General features: G+C 35.4%; 1 protein-coding gene across 1 annotated transcript in view; it reads left to right on the top strand.

Annotated features, from left to right (window-relative positions):
• Positions 1-15,666, top strand: part of LOC122797720 (CUB and sushi domain-containing protein 3) — a 5,249,173-nt gene that overhangs the window by 4,699,684 nt on the left and 533,823 nt on the right. The window contains exon 50 of the mRNA XM_044066251.1: positions 8,205-8,399. Within this exon, the coding sequence (XP_043922186.1) occupies positions 8,205-8,399 (195 nt within the window). The remainder of the gene's footprint in view (positions 1-8,204; positions 8,400-15,666) is intronic.

Raw genomic sequence — 15,666 nt, 5'->3', positions numbered from 1 at the left:
AAACAGATCCTACGCTGTCAAAACTACTTCACATTTAAAAGTCCAGTGGAGACATTAATACCCACTCAAGAGATCTATATCTCTTTTGCAATGTATATAGAACATGTTTAAGGGATAGAAGTCTATCACAGAGAATATCATCCACTTAGAACAAAGTACTTCTCTTACACTATTCAAAAGTAATCCAGAAGAATGAATGGGTGACTTCAAATTCTGTCCTGGTTTAGCACGCTTGGCTGTCACGCATAAGGCAACATATAAATGTTCTGCTCAACTCTGCGATATCCGTACTTAAAATATAAGAACTAAAACTTCACTGGAATGTATGGCTAGGATTTTAAATATCCCGATGTATCAATAGCCTAGTAAGTACCTGTGTGTGTGTGTGTGTGTGTGTGTGTGTGTGTGTATGTGTGTGTGTGTCTGTGTGTGTGTGTGTGTGTGTGTGTGTGTGTGTGTGTGTGTGTGTGTGTGTGTGTGTGTGTGTGTGTGTGTGTGTGTGTGTGTGTGTGTGTGTGTGTGTGTGTGTGTGTGTGTGTGTGTGTGTGTGTCTGTCTGTCTGTGTGAGAGAGAGAGAGAAAATGCCTGTGCAATAATGGATTAATGGTACAGTATGGATTTTTTATATTGTAAAAGAACAGAAATTTGATGGAATTGTTTGATTGTCTGACACAACTTGATTTTAAGGAACTAAATATACAAAATCAAAGCACACCACCAATAACAACTTATTCTCGTTTCTTTGCTATATACATGAACATGTATAACATGAGACATTATGGAAAAAGGAGAAATGTGGTATTAGGAAACTGTAGCCATGTCACCTACATGATTATACTTAATGTAGCTGTAAGTGGTTGATGGACAGAAAAGCTTGGAGCCATAAAGTGGAATGTTTCTTCATTATATACTAGAGAAAAACAGATACAGTGATGCAGCTTTTCCCAATCATTTCCACATTTTTTTAAAGTATCTGTTGTTTCTAAGTTATTCTGAGTTATATGGAAATACACCTTACATCATTCTGATTCATAACACTGCCTACATAACAACGTTTGCTGCTGTGCCCATATGTACCTTATGTCTCATATGACCCAGCCTACAAGTTTTAAATCACCTGTGTAGTCAGCAGACAAATGAAGTAACATTGAGGGCCTTCACAACACCCACTTCTGATGCCGACTTTGTACTGTAATGAAAATGAACTTTCGTTTCAGCATAAATCAGTAATGTAATTTGAAGAATTAATATCTAATGAAAAGCACAGAGTGGTGTGTCTTTAGAAAATAAGTAATGAGAGCATTACTTGAAGTAAATTTGTTAACAGTACAGGCCTGAGCAAAAAATGTAAATGCTAATGATCAATTAACCTCAGATATTTCTACAGTATGTGTGTAGGAGTTGCTGGTAATATACTGTATATATTCCAGATTCTAAATTTCATGGTTAGCCAGCAGTAAAACTCATTGCTATGACTAAGTCCAAGCAGCACTGCTTAATACAGATTTAAATCTAGGGCTTTACAGATACAGATGATTCCCTGAATTTTCATGCTATAGAAAGCAAGTGTATAATGCTCTCTAAAAACATGTCAGTATTGTGTTATACATACATGTCAAAAAGGAGTATCCTATTACTTATAGTCGTGAGAAATATCAAAGTATTTCTGCCAAAAATGCTTTTGTGTTATAGCAGCGAAGCCAGTCAAGATTCAGGCCATTGTACTGTCTGCTATGAAGGCAATTCTGGGAGTCATCCAGTTTTTTGTCAAAGAATTTTGAATCTGGTGTTATTTCAGAGGTTAAGATCAGCAGAATATTGTTTGGTAGCCTGATTTTGGCCTTAATTGTGTACTATCATACATGACATTTCTCTAGAGTAAACCTTTATCAAGAAAACATGCACCACATATAATTTCAATAAACTGGATACTGTTGAAGTTGATGTAGGAACATCTGCATATCTGCAAGTGATTTAGAATGGTTATCATGGAAATAGTTTTGAGATACTAGCTTAGGAGAAAGTTCATCTTTCTCTATTACACTTAGTGGAATTTTAACAATGACACATCCTCCTACTCCACCCCTCCAACCTGACACAGATGAGCTGTTAAGACCAACCCTTACCAGCTTCACTTCACAGCTACTAAAGTATCATTCTTAACCAAGCCAGGTAAATCCTTGTCCTCTACTGATCATTTTATTCATTCCTGGGAGTCAGTCACTAATGACATTTGCAAATGCTTCATCATCATCATCATCGTCATCATCAACATGACTTCCCCCAACAGGAAGGAGAAGCTTTCTGCAACTACTTTAATATATCAACAGTCACACAGACTTCCATCTAGCCTTCTGCATATATATATTTATATATATATATATATATATATATATATATATATATATATATATATATATATATATATATATATATATATATTCTTCCTCTGCTCCTTTCCTTTGTCTCCTGCTACTTTTCATTGTTTCGCATCACACCTCTCCTATATTTTCATCCTACTTTAGCTTCTAACCTTTGCTGTCTTCATTGTCTTAACACCCTACACACTCTTCATATCTAATCTGTTGTCAAAATCATTTCCTTCATTCGTTTACTGTGACACATGTAGTGTAGGAGGAAATAATATCCTTAAGCAGACTATGTGCCCTGAGCTGTTGTTGTTTCTTTGTAATAATCTAGTAGAAAATGTTTATAACGTTTACATATTAGATTTTCTGCCTTATTTTCCTGGAATGTGGTTGAAATGGGTCCATTTAGATCAATCCATTACCACAGTAAAAAAAAAAAAAAACAAATATGACTTAACAGTTTTCTGAAAGCAAGAGAAATACACCAGATATGTAAACAAACAAGGGGAGAATGGGTGGAGTTGAACTTTAAGATAATAAGCATATAACAGTGTATAACTGAGTGTTTAAATGGAAGGGAGTGGAACATGTGAACCTTTCATGTTAATTTGCATCTGTTTTACTTTAACATCCCTGCCTACTTTATAAAGTCATGAAAAGAGTAATCATAGGGCTGCTGTTACTGAAAAAAAATGAGAGACCTCTTGTGTTTAGATGAAGACCAGGCAGGATTTTTGAAGGACAGATCCTGTTTTTCAAACTTGCTAGCATTCTTTGAATGAACTGCTGCTTGCAGAAAGGTGTGATTTCTTTCACAATGTGGCAGAAGCACGTGACATGATCCCTCATGTAGGTGCACTAGATAAGCTAACACAGTTAAGCACTAACTGCCACAGAAATAGCTGGATCAGACTTAACAGAACATAGAGTATTTGTGTAGGGGATGCTGTCAGTCATAATGTATGTTACGATAAGATATCCTACTGCTCAGTACTGGATCTTCTAATGATTACCTTCTCCTTTTTCAGATATTAAACTGAGTGACTACAAGGTATGGAACATTTTTCCTCAACCTTGGCTGTAAGAGTACTACAGCTAGAGTCCAGGCACCATAGGATTATGATGCATTGAAAATGCAGTCATTCCCCTTGTACAAATAGCAACATCCTGTGATATTGGAGCACTCACTGTCTTAAGGGGCCTAGGCATATTTACTTAACAAAAACATTAATCATCAAACTGTTTCCATACTAGTTAAAAAGCAGAGCTGTCCTTGACTCAATTTTACCTCCTTCTTAATCCCTTCTAAAACTGGTGCATTCCAGAGAAAAGCTGGCAAATTACACTTAACCAATAATGACAATAATTAGAGTTATAGACTTGTTTTAATGAAAAAAATGCATATTAATAATTCACTTTAACTTAATCCGTCAATGTCTCAAGTTAATAGTACTAATGTTTTAAAAATGTCCCTGATTATTTCTGGTGTTATTTCTGATTCTGCTGAGAACTGCCTCTGATTAACTTGAGAACTATATTTAGAAGATATTTGGGATAGTCCATCTAATAGTAAATGCAATATCAATACAGTCTAAGAAATACACAAGCTAATCTAACCAATATTGTCTCACCCAGTACAGTACATTGTTTTGGTATTTACCTAATGAAAAGTCTTGTACAGCAATGAAAAGTTGAAATATTTACTACACATAAAATTTTGGGGGATACAAAAACTAGGCTACAGAGATAGGTTAAAGGAGCACACACTGTTTCTGGGCATTAATACAGACTCCTGAGGAGGAGTCTTTGTCTAGTCTTTAATACACAATAGGTACACATTCTTTATGAAGTCTGCTATGTAGAACATGGTGAAAGTAGTGCAAACACTAGATTAAGTAAGTCATTATTAAAATTAAATATAAACAATGGAAAGAATTGGATCAGTTTGTCACATAGCAATGGCCTAGATTATGAAATGGTTTACCAGTCCTGGTTAAACATTCCACAGTTTAATAGAAGACAAAAATGTACACATATAAATATGCAGTTAGTTCTGTTAGGTTCTACAACAACGTTAAAATGAAAACTTGTTATTTGAACCGTTGAATCATGCATTGTATATTCATTACATTTCTTTAGAAAAACATGGAGTACTGAGATATGTTAAATCCATTATTTAGTAATTTACTGGTTAAATAAAAAGGTATGAAAAATCACTGTTTATGGGGAGTCTCAACAAATACTGGAATCCCAAAGACAATGGTTATAGATTGCTGTGACCTCAGAGGCACAGTAGCTAGGTGTTGTAATTTGCACAAGTATTTCTTTGGAGAAATGCTTGATGCTGTATACACATGGCATTGTAGGAACTATATAAACAATTGTTTCATGTAATTTTTTCTCATATGTAGAACCTGTAGTGCAGGCAAGGTGCTGGATTGTTTTCACAATGTGTAGAGCTAACACAAGTGAATTAAGGAATATTCAAATTAAATGAGGCAATGCAGGCAGAGGTATACATTACAACATAACATTACAATGTAAGGGAAAACACTAAATACAAAGCTGTTTTTGCAAAAAAAAAAATGCTTAGTAATTTTAATTTTAGAGGATTTCTATAGGCAGCAGGGAAGAAGGATTTGCTGGAAATAGGTCGTGGAGCCTGTATGATTTCAAAATTATTATTATGGGATATTTATTTTGTATGATGTGACACAAGAGAAATTTTGTAAATAATTATATGTCATTTGAGAATATTAGTATGATTTATATAGAAATGTAACAAAAGGAGACACTGCCAACCCAGTTATCTGGAATTTTGTAAATAGGTATATGTCATTTGTGGGTACCAGCATGATGCAATTACGTGTGTTACCTAATGTATTAGAACTATATGTTATGTGTATATTAAACTAAACTGGTACAGAAGTGTGTGTTGTACAGGGTTTGTACAGTCCTGACCTTCAAGGATGTGTCCACAGTGTACCCTACTAGAAAAGAACAGAAATGTATATAAACTATATACCTTGCAAATGTATATGTTTGAATAGTAGAAACTGGAACATACAGAGTTAACTTGGAAAACTTCAAGAAAATAAGTTGAAATTAAATTGTTTTGCAATTGTGCTATAAAAGTTAGTTTCAATGCAGCAAGGAGACATGATGTCTAGAACTAGGGTGCCTTCTGCATTGTTTTGTAAGTGTTTTATTGCTTTGTGTCTTCTAGCAACTGCAAACATCTGAAGGCTATGTATTTTTCACAAGGAGATATCAAATGCTACAATGGGGGGATTTAGTTTGGGAACTTAAGTCAGGTGACAAAAAGTGATGTCATCCAAGCTAACCCAGCAGTAATATTTAATATTAATGTAAGAATATGCCGTGGTGGTACGGCGGTAGCGTTGTTACCTCACAGCAAGAGGTTCTTCCATTTGATTCTCGGCTGGGCTTAGGAGAGCCTTCTGTGTGGAGTCTGCATGTCCTCCCCACGGTTGGGTAGCGTTCGAAAGACATGCATGCGTAAATGGGCGTGCCTTCGTTAAAGGTTGGGTGTCGAGCTGGCACTTTGGCGTTTCGTAAAAAAATCTACTGCCAATCATTAGTGGACTGGAGTTCCACTGTAGCGAACCCTTACCGGGAAAAGCCGAAAGACAAACAAAAACAATGTAAGAATTCTCTCAGAGAAAGACTGGGCATTTTGTATTTTGTCTTTGACATGGAAACTTCCACTCATCATCACTACATTTGCACTTGCCTTGTTGTAAGCAAGTTCTTGGGGCATAGTAACTCTTTTAGATGTTTTGTGTATTTATTTGAGACTGTCCTGCAATGTTGTTTTAAATACTTCCTGTGATTTTGAACTCTGAAGTTACTGTGTTGATTTACTGAGCAATGTCTTGTTCCTTTATTATTTATTATTAAATATATTTAAACCTATATTTGTGGCTGATATTTGTGAGACATATTTAAGCTCTTAGTATATTTGCATATGTACTTGGTGACACTGTACAGGGCACTCCCAAATAGCCTTGCTTTTTGTCAGACTACCATTTGGATAATAGTAACATTACCCAGTAGAACTGGACACCCTTTGTTAAGGGCCTTGCAGTAGCTGATAAGTAGTGGTTGGTGGCAGTGGAAATTACCTTATAGTTTGGGCAGAAGGGAGCATAACTAGTAAACCTGTGCCAGCCTTTCCCAGGTGTGTGTGTATTTTTATATAAATCAAATCTCAAAGTGTGTGTGTGCATGTATGTGTGTGTGTGTGTGTGTGTGTGTGTGTGTGTGTGTGTGTGTGTGTGTGTGTGTGTGTGTGTGTGTGTGTGTGTGTGTGTGTGTGTGTGTGTGTGTGTGTGTGTGTGTGTGTGTGTGTGTGTGTGCGTGTGTCAGCTACTTGGGCAAGGACATGAGGCACTGGTTAGACAGAGAGGGTGCTGGAGATCTTAGCTTGGCCACTCAGCTGAGACCTCAACTCTGTAGCTGTGCCAGTGGGGAGTTTTATTGCTGATCTGGAGAAAGAGGGAGAAACCAGCCCCAGACTGACTGTGATCTCTGTGTGCTCTTAAGGGAAATTCATAGGTTCATAGGTTCATAGGTTCATACTAGGCTATCTGCCCGAGGGCATTTACAAGCCTAGCCCATAGTTTTGTGGCTTACACCACCCCTTTAGTATAGGGAACTATACCCATTATTTTGCTGTGCCTCTTGCATTGTACTGTGTGTGTACTTGTCATCCTCGCAGTGTGTATGTCCCCCACTTTTGCCAGTTTTGAGGATTGAGGGTCATTGATTACTGGGCTAGTGCAGGGGTGTCACATATGACATTTGTGTGCTCATTATACTTAATTAAACTTTATGATATTATTTTCTTGTTCTGTCATTTATTTGCAAGAGTTCTGTCTTTAACAAAAAAAAAAAAAATACTTCATTCTTCATTATAGGACATACCACGGGATCATAACACCTCGGTGATCCAGCACTGTCTCAGGCAGATGGCACCTCACTATGCCTCATGCAAAATAATGCACTTCACAAGAGAAAAAGCAGTGACACCTTAAAAGACAGTCCAATCTATGATGCACAAGATTATTAGTATCACAAAATATAAACAGGCCATCAATGTACAGATAATACCCCAAATATGCTTGACTTCCAGATGTTAAACACAAGTGTGGCAACTTTCTATACCACTGATACACTTTACAGATAAATATGATAACAACATGGGCTACTCTGTGGTTATACAGAAAGCAAAATAACTTTAACTGTATTAGTTTCCTTTGTAAAATAAGATGATCATACTGTCATTTACAGTCTGCATACTGAATCACAGGCATATGTAATTAGCAAGCATACTGTCTAACAGTATAAAAATTAAGTACACTTGTTAAATAATGTCTGGTAATGAATAAATAATATAACTTATAACTCATAGTAAAACAGAGGCCATATTTTCTTGTGATTTTTCTTATCTTTGTACCTTTCATTCAACACCTTTTGGAGACTATATTACAGAATTATTAAAACATCTTATTTAGGGTTAGCCCAAACACAATGTTCATACACCATTAAATAAGTACGTTATATATCTCAGGTTATACTGTGTTTCTCCATTCTCAGTAGAGAAATGTATTTTCTTATTCATGCACCATTTTTTTTCCAGCTATTGCTTATTGACTGTATGCATTTATATTCCTCAGAAAATATGCAGTAATCATTCCATTCAGATTTAAAACTTAAAAATCATATACTGTTTTGTTTAGTTGCTGGCTGCATTTATTATATTGAGAAATGGTTTACAAAAATATAGCTAACATTTTTTTTTCTCTTTTAAAGTTGTGACTTGCCCCAGTATCAACTCTTTCACATTGGAGCATGGAAGGTGGCGAATAGTAAATGGGTCACATTATGAGTATGGAACAAAGATTGTATTCAGCTGTGATCCAGGTTATTACCGGCTAGGGCCAACATCAATCCAATGCCTCGCTAATGGAACCTGGAGCTGGAGAAACGAGAGGCCCCGCTGTCAAAGTAAGTGTAAAATGACAGTCTAATTCAGAAGAATGAATCTTTTTCAAAATTGATAACACATGACATCTACTTCATTTCCATTTCTTTCTATATTTATGCCAGCAGCTATGCTACAACCACAGCCTATTTATCGTTTAATAATTTAACTGTTCAGCTGGAACACCAATGCATGTCTAAGAATCCATGAACTAATGCACATACTTCAGTACCTTAAAATAACACTGATGTCTACAGAATTTAGCACACCCACAAATCAGTGAACTATCATAAGTCAAACATTATATGACAGCTAAGAAAAAAGTCATTCAGAATGTCTCCATCTGCTAGACACCACCACAATTTAATGGGAAGGGGGAGGTATTTCCATTTTACAATATATGACTTGACAAATTCATGCTTTAGAGCCAGTAGTTTTTCTGTGCAAACGTATGCATTATTCTTAGTTAATATACAAAGAACCAAGTATAAATACCCACAGGGATTTATTTATGGCATCATACATACTCCTATATATATATATATATATATATATATATATATATATATATATATATATATATATATATATATATATACATATATATATATATATATATATATATATATATATATATATACACATATTGCCTGCATAAAATTTGCAGAAAATATTCCACTGATTGTGGGCAACTTATCTGTAAAAATAAAGTGGCTTTCTTTTAATTATAAAATTAAAATGATGATTTTAAGATGTAATTATGCCTGCAGCTGAGCTGATACACTGCTTCATTTGCTGATGCTGATTTTATGGCTCTGAGATCAACAGTCATTGTACAGACATAATTTGTTGGTATAAATAAACCATCAGCTTACTCCCAAACACATTCATTTTCAATTGTGTAGGCCTGATGTCTTAATGCAGTCTAAACACAGTATAAACAAATGTTTGGAAGATGAACTGTACTTGGCCTTCTAAAGCAATTTCACATTGTATTTTTACTGATGACTTTCAAGTGCATATAGATTACGGCTTGACTAAAGCCTCCTCTGAATATATGTCATGCAGTTGGATAAGTAAATATGAGCATCTGAAAAGGGGGTGGGGGAGTTACTGCACCTCTGATGTAGTGGATGTGCCATCCCCTAAATAAATATATCAGCCCTGACATGGTTGAACTTCTGAGTAATTTAGATATATTGTGCATGACTATGACACTACAGTGATCCATTTTCAGAAAAGTGCAGCTGCATAATATGAACTTAGACAGTGGGATTCGTAAATGCTATTGCCAAGGGAGGGTTATACATGCCTAGCATGTCAATGAAGATGGTTATTTTCATAAAGAGACTGGGTGTGTCTAAAGACCAACATCTTACAGCCAGTACACCATCCCACACTACTCCTGGTGTCATTGTAGAAAGGAGTTTGCAGATGTCCTTCTTTCTATGATTATGAACCTTGGACTGGTTCCTAAATGCCTCATTGTTAATTGCAAGTTAGGGTACAAAACTGCAGTGCACACGCAGGACTAGCAGCAGGACATGGAAGCGTAACATGGTTTTGCAGGAAGTGTGCAGCATTATTGTACTAAGAGCAGCACCACACATACTTGAGCTTCACCCACTATTGGTTTAGTTGTAACCCTGCAAAATGATATCCTATTGTGTCTGTTTGTGCATGCATCTGTATTATGTATGTTCTATACATGTCATTGTATGGTCCCATGTCCTCTGAGTATACACGGACAGACTTCTCAAGAAGTTATATTGGTCTTATTGACTATATTAAAGATTTGTTTTTTAATTTTCTGTTTAATTAATTGTTTGATTAGTTTAATTGATATAGTATATTTAAATGATGGATATGCATTGCTTTTTGGTTTGACTCCCTTAGAAGGCTTTCTGGCATGGTGATGGGGAAAATGAAAGTTTCTTTTATGCCATGTCTCATCCTTTTTTGTGTTTTAGTTTCTATTCAAGATTTTTGACCAGAAAGTTCTGAACTGATATTATCAATTTCCAACAGAGGCCAGTGGAGAAACATGCTATATCAGCTGCAAAGCAAAATAAGAATAATGAACAAAGTGGGAAAAGTTATACATTCACTCTGCATCACAGAGTAAAGAAAACTGTAATAATACACAGATAGCTATAACAGAGGAATACGAAAATAAACAGAATGGTAATAATTCACAGATGTAACAGAGAGATGCTAAGCAATCCACGGATACAACAAAGAAATGCTAAAATAAATGAAATTGTAATAATACTTAGATACAACAGAGCAATGATTCTTTTTCATAGGAAACATGCATTTTAGACTCCAGATTCTGTTTTCTAAGTTAATTTCTTAAATACTAAGAAGAAAACAATCATACTTAGAATTTCATGGTAATGCTGAAGGTTTATAGGGAACCAATAGACAGTGCTGGACATCAGGTCTAGACTTTATTGGAATGGGCAATATGGCAGGTTTATTACTAATGTTGATAGATTTTATGTAAAAGTAAGAAACAAGAGTTATTGTGATTGAATTAGGAGGCAGAGATATAGTAATTAACAGGGTGGCATAGTCACATGAATTACTTTCTTACAGAGCACATTTTTTCTGTTCATTTCTCATCTGGAGTATGTTCTGTGTGAAATCTGTACATCCTTCTTCTGTGTGGGGTTTTGCAAGGTGCTCTTGTTTCTTCACATATCACAAAGATGTGTAATAACTGAGAGATTTTAAATTGCCTATAGGTGTAAAAGCACTGTGTGGGTGTGTGTATGAGAGGATCCTCAACATGTTGTCTCAATCAAGATGAATTTCTGTGCCTCACCCACACTGAGTACATGGATGGTCTTTGCTCCTTCCATGATCATTTACTGAATTAAACAGGAATTTGGAGAATGAATGAGTAAAATAATTAACGGCAACAGTATTAAAAAGAGAGAGAGAGATAGAGAGAGAGAGAAATTATAAAAGATGTATGTGATATGATTAGAGTTAAAGCAGATCCATGCAATAATTAGTGTTTTATGATCTGTAAGAAAATATAAAAGAAATGCCAATAGGTATAGAATGTCAGCCAAGTACAGTTTTAAGCACTTGTGTCTCTTTAACACGCATTTGGGAAATCTTCAGAAGTCTAAAAAGCATATTAAAGAGATGAAAGTACTTAAAAACTACACTTGGCAGGTTGTTTCTAAGTGTTCAGTTGTACTTAGTAAGGAAGTCAGGAAGAAATGCAGCACATAATGATAAAATCTGTTACTCATGAGGAAATCAGAAAGAGTTTAATAGTGATTGTTAGAGAAAGTGTCTGTATAACAGGATTTGTGAAAATAAACTAGTTATTTTTACTTATGGGTTCTGGAACTCTAATGGCACGACCAGTTTGAGGAAAAGTATTCAGTTAGTTCTTTCATAAAAGGGAATTTGTGCATAGTTTGGTGAACTGAGAGGGACAGATTATTATTTCACCATCTGAGTACAACAACAGAAAGTTGTACAAGAAATGGAAGATTTTGCGAGAAAGAAGGTTACAAGGCAGAAAAATACTGTTGGATAACTGTTTATTAGCAGTGCATTTTTATATGTTTTTGCTGGTAGTAAGACCTAGTGCACACTTGTGACATGCTGACATTCTGGGTAAGTTACAGCCATTGTAGGCATTTTCTTTTAGAAACACAGTGTTTGTACCTGTAAGTCTGCCATGAAGCAAACTTAACTGTTCAGTTATAGTATTGCTGTGGTGGAAACAGCTAAAGCAAACATTTGTAAATGTAAATGAAAAATTAAGAAGACGCAAAGGGACAATTGTTATCACCCTGGTAACTCTAATGTAATCAATCAAAAATGTGTTTGCTTGGTAAAAGTCAACAATTTTGCATGTTTTAAAAATAAGCTGTTTTACCTTACAAAGTTGTCGTTTTACTGAAATTAAGATCCATAGTTGTGTACTAGCCAAAGTTGAATGTGTTGAAGCTTTTGCAAAGAACTTGTATAATCTGACTGAATACTGTGGGTTTACAGGCAGAAAAAATGAACAGGTCAGAAATAAAACTGTGACTGGGCTAGTAGATATACAAGTGACTCAAAAGTTGGAACTTGAAATGAATTTAAATTTAGAAAAAGCCATACAAAGTGTCAGAAAGGCACAAAAAGTCAAAATGTTAGTTTAAATATGAAAAGAGAAGTGTGTGACATGAAATGCAGAGAATGTCAGCATTAAAAAAAAATCTTCTGGTCAAACTCAGCAAATGCACAAGCTAGGCAAATGTATGAGGTGTGCTGCATGTGGCAGAAGATGTACGGCATGCATGACACTGGACTGTTTTACTGTTATTTGTAAAATAAAAAAGTTAATTTTAATTGCAAAGGTTGCTTCTGAAAGTGATATTGAAAATAATGTTCAGAAAGCTTTTTTTCTGGGTTCAGGAACTACTTTGGCTGACATTTAAGCAGACTGGTAACTGAAATTTCCTATTCATGGAACTTTATTGAGTTTCAAGATTGATACAGAAGCCAGTGTTTCTATAATATCCCAGCCTACATATAAACATTTCTTGAAGCTTCCACAGTTGCATGAAGCAGAGAATAAAATCTGTAAATCGGCAGGCAAATTTACGTGCATTGGTAGATTTCTAACTATGTATGAATGGGAAGGAAACAAGTTCGAAGTTTATTTTTATTTGCTGGATGGTCCATACATCAATAATCTACTCAGTAGAGCTGTGGAATATAAAATGGACATAATTTAAAAAAAAAATTGAAGTCAACGTTGATTTTTTTGACAAAGCTGGTCCTTTTAGCTATAATTCAGTAAAGATTAAATTAAAATTGAATGCTGTTCAATATGCATTGACCACACTCAGGAATGTATAATTTTGTACTCTGTCTGAAGTGGATGCAGAAATAAAAAGAATGTAAAGACTTAGAATAAACTATAACTGAAAGTAATGCACCCAGTAGCCATCTAGGAAAACTCCACTTTATTTGAATCAAACACCAGCAAAATCCATTAGTTGTTAAAATTGAATTTATCATGTCTTTAGGTTAGCCCCTTTGTAAAAACATGTTGGTCAAATTAAGAAATTCTTTTTTGACATTGATGTTTTCAGAAGTCATTCTAGCAATACGTATAGCCTGTCCTTTAACAATGCTTTTCTTTTGGGACAAGGGGTGATGACTGCTGAAATGCAAGTAAGAGTTGCAAAAAGCGCTCCTACGGAAATCCTGAGATCTGAAGCCATGGTAATTATGGGAAATTAATGTATCCAAAAATGGTAATTGTTGCTCGTGATAGGAAAATGTAAACTTGAGGAAGGTAGTAGTTCCATTCAAATAATCAGTAAATGCAGGAATATTGTCTTTGTCTCCCTTCCATAGAATAAAAATGTCGTCCAGGTATCGATTGTATAATAGTACATGTTCAGCCCACCAAGTGCTATTGAAAACATGTTTAAGCTCCCATCCAAAAAGGACTAAATTGGAATACACTGGTGCACATACTACTCCCATAACACCCCAGAAATTTGTTGGTAATATTGCCCTTCAAAATAGATGTAGTTATAATGTAGAACCATAGACATTAATTCACATATAAGGGTGACCTCCCCATGAGTCAAACTGGAATTGAGAAATAATATATCCTCAAAAAATTCCATACCATCTTTCTTAGGGATACAGGTGAATGAATCCTTAATGTCTATGGTTAAGAAAATAAGATCTGGGCTCCGTATTTTTTTACTATGTTGTCCCAAGAAATCCCAGGAGTCCCTAATCAAATGTAGAATTCCTTTGACAATATGTTTAACCTTGTTTTCCACAAAGCTGGTCAAATTATGAGTCTTGGATGCCCTAGCAGACACTATGGGTCAAAAGGGTGGGGAGCAAACACTCTTGCACACCTTAGGTATGCCAAAAATCACAGGAACCCTGGGGTGGGTGTTGGTCAAAAGATCATAGGTGTCCTGGTCAATACGTTGGTCCAACAAAAATTCTAACAAAAAACTGTCAATACGTTGGTATCCAATGTGTATCTGGTTAATGGACACCTGTGTATAATTATCCTGATCAAATAATAAGTTCTGAATGATGTTGGTGTAATCAGTAGTATTAAAAATAACTATACCTCCCCCTTTATCGGGGGTCATAATTTGCAATGACCTGTCCTCTCTAATTTGGTTCAATAAAATCCTTTCTTTGGGGTTAAGATTGGAATAGAAATTTTTGTGTCCTGCCCAAAGTTTACACACATCCTCAACGGCTGTCTCGAAGGTATGTATAAGGGGGTGCACCTTTGCTATTATGAATAACCTCCTGGTTAGAACACATGACCTGAAAATTCAATTTCCTGGTGTAAAAATGGATATCCAGGAGACCATCAGTAATGTCCAGGATACTGGCAGGCACAAATTTAAAACCCTTCAAAAAAGTGTAAAATGTTCATTAGTAATAGTTCAGTTGGTGCAATTATAAATGTTGAATCCTTCAAAAGTGTGAACAATGTTATCACCTTCAGCATTTTAACAACTAATGGATTTTGCTGGTGTGTGATTCAAATAAAGTGGAGTTTTCCTTGATGGCTACTGGGTGCATTACTTTTGGTTACTAGTATTTTTCGTGCATCCTGGAACTTTTTATCATTTCGAAACTATAACTGAACTGACTGGCGGGTGTACTTCAGTAGTCGCAGTAATTAAGAAAAATGGTCATATATGAATATGTATGCCATTTAAAAAAATAGTGATGCAGTTGTGTGTGTTCATTCTACCTACATTAAAAGACATAGCACCTAAACTTGTCACTGATAAAGTATTTTCCATGCTAGATGCATCCAGTGGGTTCTGACAAATACCATGATAGAAAAGACAGTTAAACACTGACACCAAACATTACTCCATTAAAAGGGTTCTGTTTCAGATGTTTACCATTTGGTATAATCTAGGAACCTGAACATTTTCAGTAAAAATTACTGATTTACTCAGTGGGCTAGATGGTGTTATTGCTGTTCCTATGGATGATGCCTTTGCACTTAGTCAGGCCTCATAACAGCTCTTGATGTTCCTTTATTTCCTGGTAACTCTTATACTGTTAGGCAAGACTGCTTACATATTTTACAGCAATTACTATTATTCAGAGTTCCACAGATGATGTCATGGAAACTGTTGCAGAATGATGAAGAGAACGTACACAGCACTACCTATTGTTGCAGTAACTCAGAAGTGTATAGGCTTGTTTTAGGGCATAACAGTGCTGCCATGTAATTTATGTTGGTTTTAGGCAGCTGCATTTATT

This window comes from Protopterus annectens, chromosome 3.part1 (genome assembly GCF_019279795.1).
Source record: "Protopterus annectens isolate FY-2018-M chromosome 3.part1, PAN1.0, whole genome shotgun sequence".
Lineage (NCBI taxonomy): Eukaryota > Metazoa > Chordata > Ceratodontiformes > Protopteridae > Protopterus > Protopterus annectens.
This window is presented reverse-complemented; position numbering and strand designations above follow the sequence as displayed.